This window comes from Anabrus simplex, chromosome 1, assembly GCF_040414725.1.
Source record: "Anabrus simplex isolate iqAnaSimp1 chromosome 1, ASM4041472v1, whole genome shotgun sequence".
In the NCBI taxonomy this organism is placed as follows: Eukaryota; Metazoa; Arthropoda; class Insecta; order Orthoptera; family Tettigoniidae; genus Anabrus; species Anabrus simplex.
In genome coordinates, this window is record NC_090265.1 from 896,879,757 (window position 1) to 896,893,428 (window position 13,672).

Consider the following 13,672-nt stretch of genomic DNA (forward strand, 5'->3'; position numbering starts at 1 on the left):
AAAAAAAAGATTAAAAAATCAGTCGTCAGTATTTCCAATATATAATACCAATTTTCAGGTCTGTAATATCTTCTGTTTCTAAAATATAAGTATCCTCATTTAAGGCATTCAACCCCTTTTTCACAACTCCTATTGGGATTTTCCGAAAACAAAAAATACGTGTTTCTTTATTTCTAAAGGGAATTCTAAATGCCACTTTTGACATCTGTAAACTTTAAAGTTTTGAGGTATAGTTACACTAATTTTAAAAATTCAACTCCTTTTCATCCCTCCATTAATTGGATTTTCCAAAAACAAAATATACGTGTTTCTTTATTGTTAAAGGAGATCCCAAATACCAATCTTCAGATCTATAATATCTTCAGTTTCTGAGATATAAGTACCCTCATTAAAGGCATTCAACCCATTAATCACCCCTTTTCACCCGTCCTATTGGGATTTTCCGAAAACAAAAAATACGCGTTTCTTTATTTTTAAAAGAGATTCTAAATACCAATTTTTACATCTGTAAACTTTTAAAGTTTTGAGATATGGATACACTCATTTTAAAAATTCGCCCTCCTTTTCACCCTCCCATTAATTGGATTTTCCAAAACCAAAAATTAAGTTTTTCTTTATTTTTAAAGGAGATCCCAAATACCAATTTTCAGGCCTGTAATATCTTCAGTTTCTGAGATGTAAGTATCCTCATTAATGACATTCAACCCCTTTTTCACCCTTTTCCACCCTTCCTATTGGGATTTTCCGAAAACAAAAATACGTGTTTCTTTAATTTTAAGGGAGATTCTAAGTGCCAATTTTTACATCTGTAAACTTTTAAAGTTTTGAGATATAGATACACTCATTTTAAAAATTCACCCCCTCTTCACCCTCCCATTAATTGGATTTTAAAAAAAACAAAGAAATGCGTGTTTCTTTATTTTTAAAGGAGATTACAAATGCGAATTTTCAGGTCTGTAATATCTTCAGTTTCTGAGATATAAGTATCCACATTAAAGGCATTCAACCCCTTTTTCACCCTTTTTCACCCCTCCTATTTGGATTTTCTGAAAACAAAAAATACGTGTTTCCTTATTTTTAAAGGAGATTCCGAATACCAAATTTTACATCTGTAATCTTTTAAAGTTTTGAGGTATAGATACACTCATTTTAAAATTTAACCCCCCTTTTCACCCCTTCAGCGACGGATCATCCGAAAATCTCCTCCTTGCGAGCACCTACATTGTACTATAAATGTATCCTCAAAATTTATTTTCATTGTGTCCAGTAGTTTTGGCTCGGCGATGATGAATAAGTCAGTCAGTCAGGACATGTTCTTTTAGATATATATATAGATAACGGTACCTAAGATATTTATTATTTTGTACAAATGAAAATATTAATGTGAATACTCCACAATTTCAGATTGGTTGTTCATTAACTGTTGGTGGGACTCGTGATTCAAAGCCTGACGAAATAGATCATAACATTATAGCTGCACTGAAAGATCAATTTGAGCCTAATGAAAATCTGTTTGATTAGAGTTCTATTTTATTTGACGATTCATTTACCGTCTAAGGTATCTGATGCACATCGTAGAAGCACAATGAATTTTGATTTTTCGATCATCGAAAGATGTAGGATGAAACTTAATTTGCCTTGTCTTAAATGTTCATGAGACTTTTGAGAACAAGATCGTTAATGAAGAATAATTTCTCTACTGGGAAGAAAGCAGAGGTTCTCGAAACCAAATCAAATTAAAATTATCATTTTTAGGTCTTTGTATGCGTAGAGTCCCAAGTCTATATATTTTCGTTGTAAAAACTGCAAGTGTTTAGCTGACAAATGAGAATTTTAGCCCTTTCAGACCTGAAAGAAAACTGGAGGTGTGAATTTTTGTTTGTATGTCAAAAATTGACTAAAATGCTCCTCAATACACATATTGATAGCTTATTTTACAAAATAAAAACTAACATCCGGAAAAAAGGACCCACACAATCGTGCGTATCAAAATTCAAAACCTCGTTGTATCACATACAATGATGTATCTTCAAAATGTACGTTCACTAACCAATGTACACTTCATTGAATATATTCCGGTATTCAGTAAAGCTTCTAGATTAATATAAACGCAATAAATAAATACTTACTTTTGGCACTACTGCTTTCCGCCACCTCGCCGATCAACTGTGCTTTTTAAACTCTTCTTCCTTAGCCCTGGCGGTCAAGCGCATACTAAAAACAATTGAAATACACGCCACGTGTCCCGCACAATCACTGCAGTCCGGTCTAGCGCCGAAAAAACGTCAAATACGGTCAGGGATAAATAAAATACGAACGCGCACAATTGTGCGTACAGGTCTGAAAGGGCTATGGAAGGTAACTTGTTGATGAAATGAGGAATTAACACCTGTTTGTCAGTGCTAGTTCACAGCCATACAATAGAATTAATAAGTACGTACTGAAAAATCTGCCAACTGTATATTTCTACGCGCAGGTAAAATATGGTAAATAAAAACATTTTTATCATTGTTTTCATTGTAACTGATTAAAAAAGTACTCCCAGTACTCTATAATCCTTTTTTGGTGTTTTAACACTATTGGATCATCTAAATTATTATAGCACCATTCTGAACATATTAGCATAAAGAGAGTTACTAATCAAACACTCCCATTTTGTCAAAGTGGGGCAACATCTGCTGCAAAGCTTCTTTAAAACGGGGATTGTTTTGAGTTTTCTCCCATGGCGACTTTTCTTCGTTGCCGAAATCATCCTCCGTGAGTTCAGCCATATCTGGAGTTTCTTCAGCATCCGCTACAACAACGCCGAGGACAGTGGTAGCTGCAAATAATCCGTATAACGCTACTCTCTTCATTTCATTCTTCAAGTCTTCGAAACTGAACACGTCCGGGTTACAGCCTAGAGCCGCAAGAGTCTCACAGAGCTGTGTATGGTACATTTTCAACACTTCATCCAAATGTGAAGCTCTCACCTCATTCTTGGAACTACTGTAAAGGAAATACGTTAAATCCATGGCAGGTGATCCTAAGCAAGATAATTGGAAGTCAACGAAGCGCACGTCAGTAGGTTCCCCCACGGACGAATATTTAAATAGGTAATTATTAATCCAGCAGTCTCCATGAGTTAAGACGTGAAATCCACCAGGCTGGGGTGTGCAAATATCCACCAATTTATCGCTGTATTCAGGTATGAGTTTCTCAAGTTTAGCTGCATAAGTTTCAAAACCACTCCAGGTTTTAATGGCTTTTGAAAGAGCCCTCGTTTGCGTTGGTAGGAATTTATCTATATTCTGTTGGTTTTTCCTACTAAAAAAAACAGAGTCGTACTGACTGAATATGTCTGGATTGTGTTTATGAAGAGCTCCTGACATGCCATGTAGATGAGCTAGATTTCTCACCACAGTATAACAATGTTGAAGATCTAACATCTCTTTTCTATTGGCCATTCGGAATCTTTGATATTTCAGATCTTCCAGAACAACAGTATCTGGGCGCGAAGTTTTAAAAGATTTAGAAGAAATGTATGGAATTTGATCATGGTTAAATCTTTCCTCTGCAAACTTGTAGATAGCTGGCAAAGCGGATTGATAAATATTTAATTCTCTATCAAATATGCCCATGTCATTGATCAAGTTTCTTACAAAATCACCGTCAGGATATCCTTTAAGAATAAGGTGGTGGTTTTCAATATTACCAGTATTCCCTCTCTTGTATTGGACTTCTACACGATAAATTATACTGAGATAATTTTCACCCTTTCCGACTGCAAGTTGAATATCTTTATTAACAATGGATATTTCTTGAGCAGGATGAATGTTTCGAAGAACTTCTTGAAGAAGGATGTCTGTAATCCAACTGCCATCATCCCTCTCAAGGATGTCGTTAGATCTGGAATAGAAATAAAATGATATTAGTACAGGCAAACAGAGCATCAGAACTTTTGTTTAAACAGTTGGCTTTACAGGTTCACTTCTCTTGGATTGTATAGGTTACTACAGACCAGTGTTTCTCAAAGTAATTGGTACTGGCAACCCCCGTTTCATGGACGAAAATTTCTACGGACCCCTTCAGAGATATAATTGGAATCAAGGCCAAGTCGAATTTTGAATGAATATTAAGTGATGAATTCAATGTATACATGATTATATTAGTTATAGTCCCCAAAATTGAGCAATAATTATTTATGTTAATGTATTTATTGTACTCTTTATAATTAGCCACAAGATTGAACACTCTAATGTTGATTTGCAATGTATCTTTTGCTCAGTGTTTGTTTCACCATTAAACAGCCTCCTAATAGTTCAGCGACTGGAGTCTTCGTATCGACCTGTCGCTGTCGAATACATCTTCAGATACTAACAGGGTGACCAATAATTAGGCGCTAAATTGAGAGTGAAAACCCTTCACTACATTGTTTGTATGTTGCCGTCGACTGAGTATGACATAAAAGTAAGCCCGTGTCCTCGTCCCGAGGCGGTGCAGTTCTTACCAGGCAGGTGACCTGCATGTGCCATTTAAACCTTATACCAGCCCTCCTACCATTCATAAATATCTGGCAGTACCGGGAATCGAACAGAGGACTCCGAGAATGGCAGCTAATAGCGCTAAACCCTTACGCTACGGAGACGGACAGTGCGAGTTCATATGCACTCAGTGTTTCTGGGGCGCATCTTGATGGGAGGATGTGCATTCTTTCCATTGCATAACGTCCGGAAAAATATGTTGCTTCAACATAGGATGAGGGTTCTAGGATTTTAATAGTAATATTATGGACTTCATGTACCACTAACTAATTCTCCAGGTTTTCAGAGACGCGAGTAACTGGAAATTTGATAAGACAGTCAGCTGTGTGGGAAACGACACAGGAAGGAGCGTGATTGTAGCGGGCGATGTTAATTTATCAAATGCCAATTGGGAAGGTAATACAAATGACAGGAAGCTTGGCCAACAAATAGGAAAGAAGTTAATCTGGGAAGGACAGCTGAATCAGAAAGTAATGGAACCAAACTACAGGGAAGAATATTCTGGACATGGTGCTGGTAGAACTAGACGAGTTCTATAGATAATCTGCATTGGCAGATGATGTATCACGAAGCCATTTTCGTCGTGTTTAAAAGTAAGTGCTATAGAAAGGAAGGTCGTAGAAGTAGGAGTATTAGATAGGACCACATGTTTGACAGGAAAGGCTGATGGATGTTTGGAAAAGTAATTATGAACGTATCAAATCTATTATTATAGAAAAGGGTTTTGTCTGTACTGTACATTGCTCAGAATTTAAAAAAGAAGGCATTTCTGTATCGGTCGTATCAACAGCAACAAAGAAATGCACTTTTTAATTTTCGGGGAATAAGACACTATAATCTAGGCCAAAAAATAATTTTATTCACACTAAATGAAATGGTAGTTTAGAGGAAGGCCTAAAATTGAATCCTTAAATATTTGTGTTATAAGTCATCCTATCGATAAACATTACATAACTATGTATAGTATTACACATTTCCGATCATTTATGTCCTATACATTGTTACCGTACCGGCTATGATATCAGAGATATTCATGAATTCGGATTTTTGTTGCTATGTCAATATCAACTCCGAGCCACAAGAAAATGGGTAAGCAGAATGTAATGAACATCGGTATGTAAAGTCGGGTAATAAAAAACTACAGCGTACGCTATAATTATATAATGATAAGATTGGTGGTGGTGGTGATTATTGTTTTAAGAGGAAGTACAACTAGGTAACCATCCTCTATATATAACACTAATCAAAGAGAAAAATGGAGGTGGACAATCACTTCAAAGAATGAAGATATCGGCCGAAGAAAGACAAGGGCAACGAAGAGCGTTAAAATGAAAATCTCCCTTGGCCTCCATACGTAATGCTGTCGGCGTCAGAAAAGGACAAGAGTTGACCAAATTAGGTCGGATAAATAGATGGAAATGAGGAGCCTGGCATAAGTAATGCCAGGATTCAGCTGAGGGCCCCATAGTCACCAAACTACCCTACCAAGCCTCTCGGGCCACATTTAGTTGCCCCTCACGACAGGCAGGCGATACCGCGGGTGTTATTACACACACACACCACAGAGGGACGACTATAATAAGAGAATTCATGAATTTAGGCTTGTGCTGCTTAGTCGATATCAACGCCGAGCATTGCTGACATGGGAATATTGTACAATTGTGTTAACTGGCGATGGATTTTGTCATGGTTGTCTTAAGGTGTAAAAACGCGTGGTCAGCAACAAGGAAAATTGTGAAGATGATTATAAAAATGAGAAATAAACGTAAAGGAATGATCGCTTGAAGAATAAGATTAGAGAAAGTCATGAAAGAAAGGAGGACTGTCTTTACATTAGATGCCCTAATATCACGGAGTCGGAAGAAATGTAAATGTGAAGGCCTACAATATAGAAAGCTCATAAAAATGAGCATGTTATTCTTCTGGTTCATAATTTTTCTGATCCTACTGGTACGTAACACACTGTTTCATCTTAGTATTCCAGCTATTCAATCACTACTCTGAGGCACTAATTGGAATGAGCAATGTGCACACTTAATGGAATAATGGCAGAGGACTGTTCACGGCTGTCTGTGGCCTGGTTATTTCAGCTCTGGGACTTTGGAGTGTTAGATCGGCAGCGTAGTATTGTTCGTTAAAAGCGAGAAAATGTGCGTTTTTTTCATTTGATTGAGTATTTCATATGATAGCATTGCTTTTAATTGCGACATTCTTACTGACATCATTGTAATGACCTATGTTGACTTCACGTGGGAAAACAACGAAAACAGTCTTTCTGAGGATGTACAAAGGCAGGTGGAGAGTAAGTATCTGCCGTTACAATGAAAACTTCCCAAATTAATTCTAACTGGCAGTAGGCAAAATGGAATGCCATTACACTGAAAATTCCCAAACACAGTCTTCACGTGAGGAAAGACGTATGATGACTTCCCTTTCGCGTTTCTGAGGCAACGTTAAGAGCTATGCAATTTAATACAATCTTACTCACAACGTGTTCACTACTTAACTTAGTATTCTGTATATAGTGTAGAATTAGAAAGGGTGTTAGGGATTGGAATAACTTACCAAGGGAGATGTTCAATAAATTTCCAATTTCTTTGAAATCATTTAAGAAAATGCTAGGAAAACTACAGATAGGGAATATGCCACGTGGGCGACTGCCTTAAATGCAGATCAGTAGTGATTGTTGTGAATTCCGTAATGAAGCACGGGTACACCATCCAGTGGTAAATAAAATTTTAAACACCCTATGGGATTGGTTTCAAACTGTTGTTAGGAATGCTAAAACAGATGAAGGTGGTAATGATTGGTAAAACTCGCTATATTATAAAGTAAAGAGGCTAAGAATTTGGTGCAGATTGGAAAGAAATAGAGTTAGGAATGTTTGTGGAAGTAAGGATAAATTGAAATAACCTAGTAGAAAATAGAAATCTGGCAAAGAAATCAGCTAAAGATACTATGATAACTAGTATAATTGCCAGTCTGTACGAGTTTTACTAAACACATTGAACTTTATGCAGTCTATAGGTACTTGGAGGCAGAAAGAGTTTCCAAGGACATTCAAGGAATCATAAATGAATAAAGGTGAGTGTATATAGGGTATTCAGATAAGCTGTCCACCTCAAATATCTTCTGATCCTTTAACGACATAGATATTATTTTAGAGAAATATTGTTGATAAGCACATATACATCGCCCTTATCACGAGCTGGCACCGTAAAACCACGGTATGATGTACAGTATTTCGGAGTTACACAACTTTCGTTTCATTGATGTTGAATCGGTAAGAGACGGGATAACACAGTGAAACTCCAATACATCAATTGCTCTATTGCCCTTCTTAAGAGTACATAACACATGAAATGAAATTAACAACTTCTAAAACCAATGAATGACATAGTCTTTGGGAAAATGTGGATGCAAAAATTAACGAATAACGATACTGTTGGGCTCTTTGGACCTCCTTAAAGCCAATGTCGATGTGCATACAACAGACAGCGGTTGAGTTGAGAATAAATTATCACTGGTATGTTAGCATACACCGCTGCTTTGACAATGTAGTGCAGGTATTTTTTTATTTTTGATATCGTTATTTCATTCTCCCCTTTCCAACCATTTCCATCGCGCAGAGAAATGTACAGTCGGTCAAAAAGTGGTTGGCAATAGGCCTGTGTGTGTCTATCAACAAGCCGTCAGTCACGAATATCACAGGCAGCGGCACATCGCTTTCTACCTAACGCGTACACGTATGCAACCCTTTAATATCTCCAAAATTACCCATTGGATTTGCAAAATAAACACATCTCTGAACTTGTCCCTCGATTCTTAGTTGTTCTGTTGGGTGAAATTAATATAGTCCCTTTTAACGAAACAACGTTAGTACCAGTTTCTTCGTGATTACGTATGTGATGGAGACGAAGTAGACAGTTATTTATGAGCCCCTTAATACAATTTAAGAATTGGGAACAGTAAGTCCATATCTTTAACGGATCAGAAGTTACCGGTATTTGAGGTGGAGAGCTTACCTGAACAATCCTGTATGTGAGGATTTACAAAGGGCAGAAGTATGCCCTCACCTTAATGTAAGGATAGTTGGTTACAAGGCTAATGTTCAGGTAGAGGAGGTGACTAAGTACTTAAATTTACCTATGATGAAAAGACATTTACAATAAGACATAAATTTGAAAACTAGAAAAGGAGTCGGAATTTATCAAATTTCTGAGGATATACTAAAAGGAATTGTTTTCGGATATAGTACCATATCTGAAGTACTCATTTGAATACCTTTTAGCTAGTAATAATCATATTTGATTACCTTTCCACCTATATCTGTACACTTATAATATTTTACATTACATTCTACCGGGCGGGTTGGCCGTGCGCGTAGAGGCGCGTGGCTGTGAGCTTGCATCCGGCAGATAGTAGGTTCGAATCCCACTATCGGCAGCCCTGAATATGGTTTTCCGTGGTTTCCCATTTTTACACCAGGCAAATGCTGGGGCTGTACCTTAATTAAGGCCACGGCCGCTTCCTTCCAACTCCTAGGCCTTTCCTATCCCATCGTCGCCATAAGACCTATCTGTGTCGGTGCGACGTAAAGCCCCTAGCAAAAAAAAAAAAGAACATAACATTCTAACTCCACTATTGTCTGTATATTTTTGTAGACCCATTATTATTCTGCATAATTGATTACGTATTATATCTAGTTCTGTTTTATTTACTTCAATGTCCCGTACTTGTGCCTCTTAAAATGTTCTTGATTTAGCAAGCTCATTTAAAATGTTACTCTCCAAATATCTTGTGCTGGATAGAGCGGCCAACCCTCTCATTTTAGTCTTATTTGTTCATTCCAGACCACTAGATAATTTCTAAGTATTTTATTGACTAATTCTAATTATATACCTTGTGTTTTCTTTAATTTATTCTCTATTTTACGTACCATTACTTTTGCTTTCTTAGTGTTAATTTTAAAATTCCGTTTTCTGCGATATTAAGTAGGTTTTGTAATATTGCTTTGCATACCGGCTGATGTTAGAGAGCAGAAGGATGTCGTCTGTGAAAACCAGACCAGAAATTTATTTATTGTTCATACATAGGATTGTCATATTCTCCTACCCTTCATTATCCAGAACCTCCTTAGTAATATTGATGATAATGTACATCCCTGCTTTAGTCCAATATTTGAATATATCTCTCCTACGGTTAAGTTCTCTTTTACTTCAATCGCGCACATCCTCTCTGTATACAGTTAGTCTATGGCAACAATCATTCTGACACCCGTATTCCAACAAAGCTTCACAGTGGCAGCACATCTGCTGAGCATATCAAAAGCTTTCTGTAAGTCTATAGCTGTAATGTATAATTTACCACCCACTTTATTATTCTTTTCGCTAATGTCATGGTATGAATCTTAATAAAATAAGTCCAACAAATTAATGCCCCTATATATTATTTATATTAGATCTTTCTCCCTTCGTTTTGTATGTAGGACATATTTTTCCTTCTTGCCAAAATCTTGGGATTTTCCTAGGATCAAAAATGTTGTTAAATATTTTAGTTTGAAGTCATAATATAACTTTAAAGCTTTTCAGTCTATGAAAACTCTAATTATAACATACTACGAACCTGTTGGCACGAGGCTGAGTCGTAGTCGGAAAAGAATGTTGCCCCCATCACTTGGATTAGAACGGCATCAACTGAAGGGCTTCCCAGGACACAGTATGTATTTTAAGTTTTATTTTTTCCCCATCATGGTGGCGTCATGGATACGAACTGTGTTCCACATGTGAATTTACCCCTCTTTTTGGGTTTGATGCCCTTCCTGGCCCAAAACTTACGTGGAGGGTATATTCACTATTGGGTATTTCTGCGATGGATGGTATTGTGCGTGTATGAAGAGGAGTGTATTTGGGAACACAAACAGCCAGTCCCCGATTCAGAGGACAGGGAGGTTAAAATATATGACCAGCCAGGAATTGAACCTGGGACCTTCTGTAGGTCTGAAGGCCTCGACGCTGACCCTTCAGGAGCCGGACCCATAGAAAGTGCTTAATTACTTTTTTAAAAACAATGTCGTAATTAGTACCATGCGCAACTACGTCTCCTTGTCAGTCAACTCCTGTCGAATGGCACCAAAGGGCGATATTAGCCGTGGGCGACTAGTGGCGCAACTAGTTGCTCCGGCGAGTCACGAACCATTGGATCTAATGGGACCTATAAGCCGCGGGCGACTATTGATGCATCTAGTCGCCCGATGTATCTGCGCGCGCATGCGGAACATCACTCGAGCTTGTATCTCCACCCACGTATTTCATTAACTTGTTGGTGGTAGAGTGAATAATTTACTCGTTCATGTGCATTACAATAATTGTGATAGTTGTTTTAATGAACATGGAAACATCAAATAAACTAGCACAACAAATGAAGTCGAATACTTATCGAACAAGTGGCTGTGCGGTTTGGATCACATAGCTATCCGCTTGCATTCGGGAGATAGTGGGCTCGACCCCACTGTCGGCAGCCTTGAAGATGGTTTTCCGTGGTTTCCAATTTTCACACCAGGCAAATGCTGGGGCTGTACCTTAATTAAGGTCACTGTCCCTTCCTTCCCACGCCTAGCCTTTTCCTATCCCATCGCCGCCATAAAACCTATCTGTGCCGGTGCGACTTAAAGTGGATTGTAAAAAAAAAAAAAAAAAAAAAAAATAGAGAGAGAGAGAGAGAGAGAGAGAAAGTCGAATAAATACTGAAGAATTAATTTTTGAGGTTGAAAGAAAACCGGCCATTTGAGATTCCAGCATTGAAACTAACGCAGACAAAGTAGAAAAACTGAATTCTTGGAAGAGCGTTTGAATGAACTTCATTCCAGAATTCGAAGAAAAACCCCTGGGCAAGAAGGGTGTTCTAGGTCATTTTTATACTACTTGTACTACTCTATGTAGAAATGTGTAATACTTATAAAAATTCTATATAATTTAAATTTGTACGATTGTTTCTTTGGCTTGCTTTACTAGTGAACTAGCAAATGTACCCGTGAATCGGTACGGTATTCTACATTGTATACGGATTTCTCCGTAAAATACTGTAAAAGCAGTGAGTTTAAATTGCATGTCTCTCAGTGCTATTCGAGAAACAAAACATGCATCCGGGAGATAGTGGGTTCGAATCCCGCTATCGGCAGCCCACTATGGTTTTCCGTGGATTCCCATTTTCACACCAGGCAAATGCTGTGGCTGTACCTCAATTAAGGCCACGGCCGCTTCCTTCCAACTCCTAGGCCTTTCCTATCTCATCGTCGCCATAAGACGTATCTGTGTCGGTGCGACGTAAAGCCATTAGCAAAAAAAAAAGGAACAAACAGGGAGGACGCCAGACGTTGTTTCCTATTTTTCTCATTTGTTCTGTGATTATTTACTTCCTTTTACCAATTGAAGAGTTCTGAGATATACATTTCTTTCACACTGTACGTGGAATTTGCTTCCCGTAGCCCACATAGGTGTCCGAAATATTTCTGCTAAATAAAAAGTGAACTAACTGAACTGATATTGTGTCCGGAAATACATTCCCACTTCTGAATGGCAGACAGCAGCCAGTGGGAAGTAAATTCCCATCTTATTACTGACCACCTGAGCAATGAATTGTCTTTTTTCTGATAAATTGTATTATTTAGCAGTTATAAAGCCTGTAAATAAAGTTAGTAGCAAAATAATGTGTTCTATTGAGTACCGCCTTATAAAGGGTTAAAGTACCTATACATACTCTTCCATTGTTCACTAAAATTAGTGTGGCCACCAATTATACTTGCCATCATGTTATCCTTAGCTGACTTCTTTGCTAGATTCAATTTCCTAGTAAGTTCCTTCAATTTCTCCTTACTTGCACAGCCATTTCTAACTCTATTTCTTTCCAACCTTCACCTCCTTCTTAGTCTCTTTACTTCCCTGTTATAATATAGTGGATCTTTACCATTCCTTACCACCGTTAAAGGTACAAACCTATTTTCACATTCCTCAACAATTGCTTTAAACCCATACCAGAGTCTGTTTACATTTTTATTTACCGTTTTCCACCGATCATAGTTGCTTATTAAAAACTCCCTCATGCCTGTTTTATCAGCCATATGGTACTGCCTAACTGTCCTAATTTTAATCTCTTCCTTTCTTTCACATTTATTTTTAATTACCACAAAAACAGCTTCGTGATCACTAATACCATCTATTACTTCGGTTTCTCTATAGAGCTCATCTGGTTTTACCAGCACCACATCCAGAATATTCTTCCCTCTAGTAGGTTCCATCACTTTCTGAATCAGGTGCCCTTCCCATATTAACTTATTTGCCATTTGTTGGTCATGCTTCCTGTCGTCCGCATTACCTTCCCAATTAACATTTGGTAAATTGAGATCACCCGCTACGATCACGTTCCTTTCCTTATTGTTTCCTTATTGTTTCAAAGCAAAATAAATATTTCTACAGAAATAATTTTATATTAACTAACATTCATGTATTTCTAATTAGAATTATTTTAAATAAATTTCGTTAGGGAGAATTAGTTAGAGCTCAACAACTATGACACCGTCAATAACTAATTTTCTTCTTCCATCGCTTTTCCCACATCTGTAGGGTGCAAGCTGTATCGCACATGTGGATTTGGCCCTTCCTGACGCCAACTCTATATGGAGGAGTGTAATTACTATTGCGTGCTTCTGTGGTGGATCGTAGTGTAATATGTTGTCTGAATGTGAAGAGGAAAGTGTTGGGACAAATACAAACACCCAGGTCCCGGGCCACAAAATGAATCAGACGAATTTAAAATCCGCGACACTGCCGGGAATCGAACCCGGGACTCCCTAAAACTAACAACGCTGACCATTCAGCCAGTGAGTCGGACAAAGTCAATAACTAATGTATGTATGCATATATGTTTCCTTACAGGTCGGGTATGAAGTGAGATGAATTATCACAACTAGTGTTTACGACCGTGTGCCCTTCCTGACGTCAACCTCATCAGAGGAGTTAATGACTCAGTTACTAATGATTAACTAAAGTATTTTTTGATGGACTCGAATAACAAGATAATAGATAATTGTAAAACATTTATTATGAGAAACAAAGTGACGACTATGGCATGACTTATCCCAGTGGCGAACC

The 13,672-nt window shown here is 37.7% G+C and overlaps 1 protein-coding gene across 1 annotated transcript in view; it reads right to left on the reverse strand.

Annotated features, from left to right (window-relative positions):
* Nucleotides 1–871: 871 nt before the first annotated feature.
* Nucleotides 872–13,672, reverse strand: part of LOC136874569 (uncharacterized) — a 29,292-nt gene continuing 16,491 nt past the window's right edge. Inside the window, exon 2 of the mRNA XM_067148208.2 lies at nt 872–3,888. Within this exon, the coding sequence (XP_067004309.2) occupies nt 2,637–3,888 (1,252 nt within the window). The 3' untranslated portion in view covers nt 872–2,636. The remainder of the gene's footprint in view (nt 3,889–13,672) is intronic.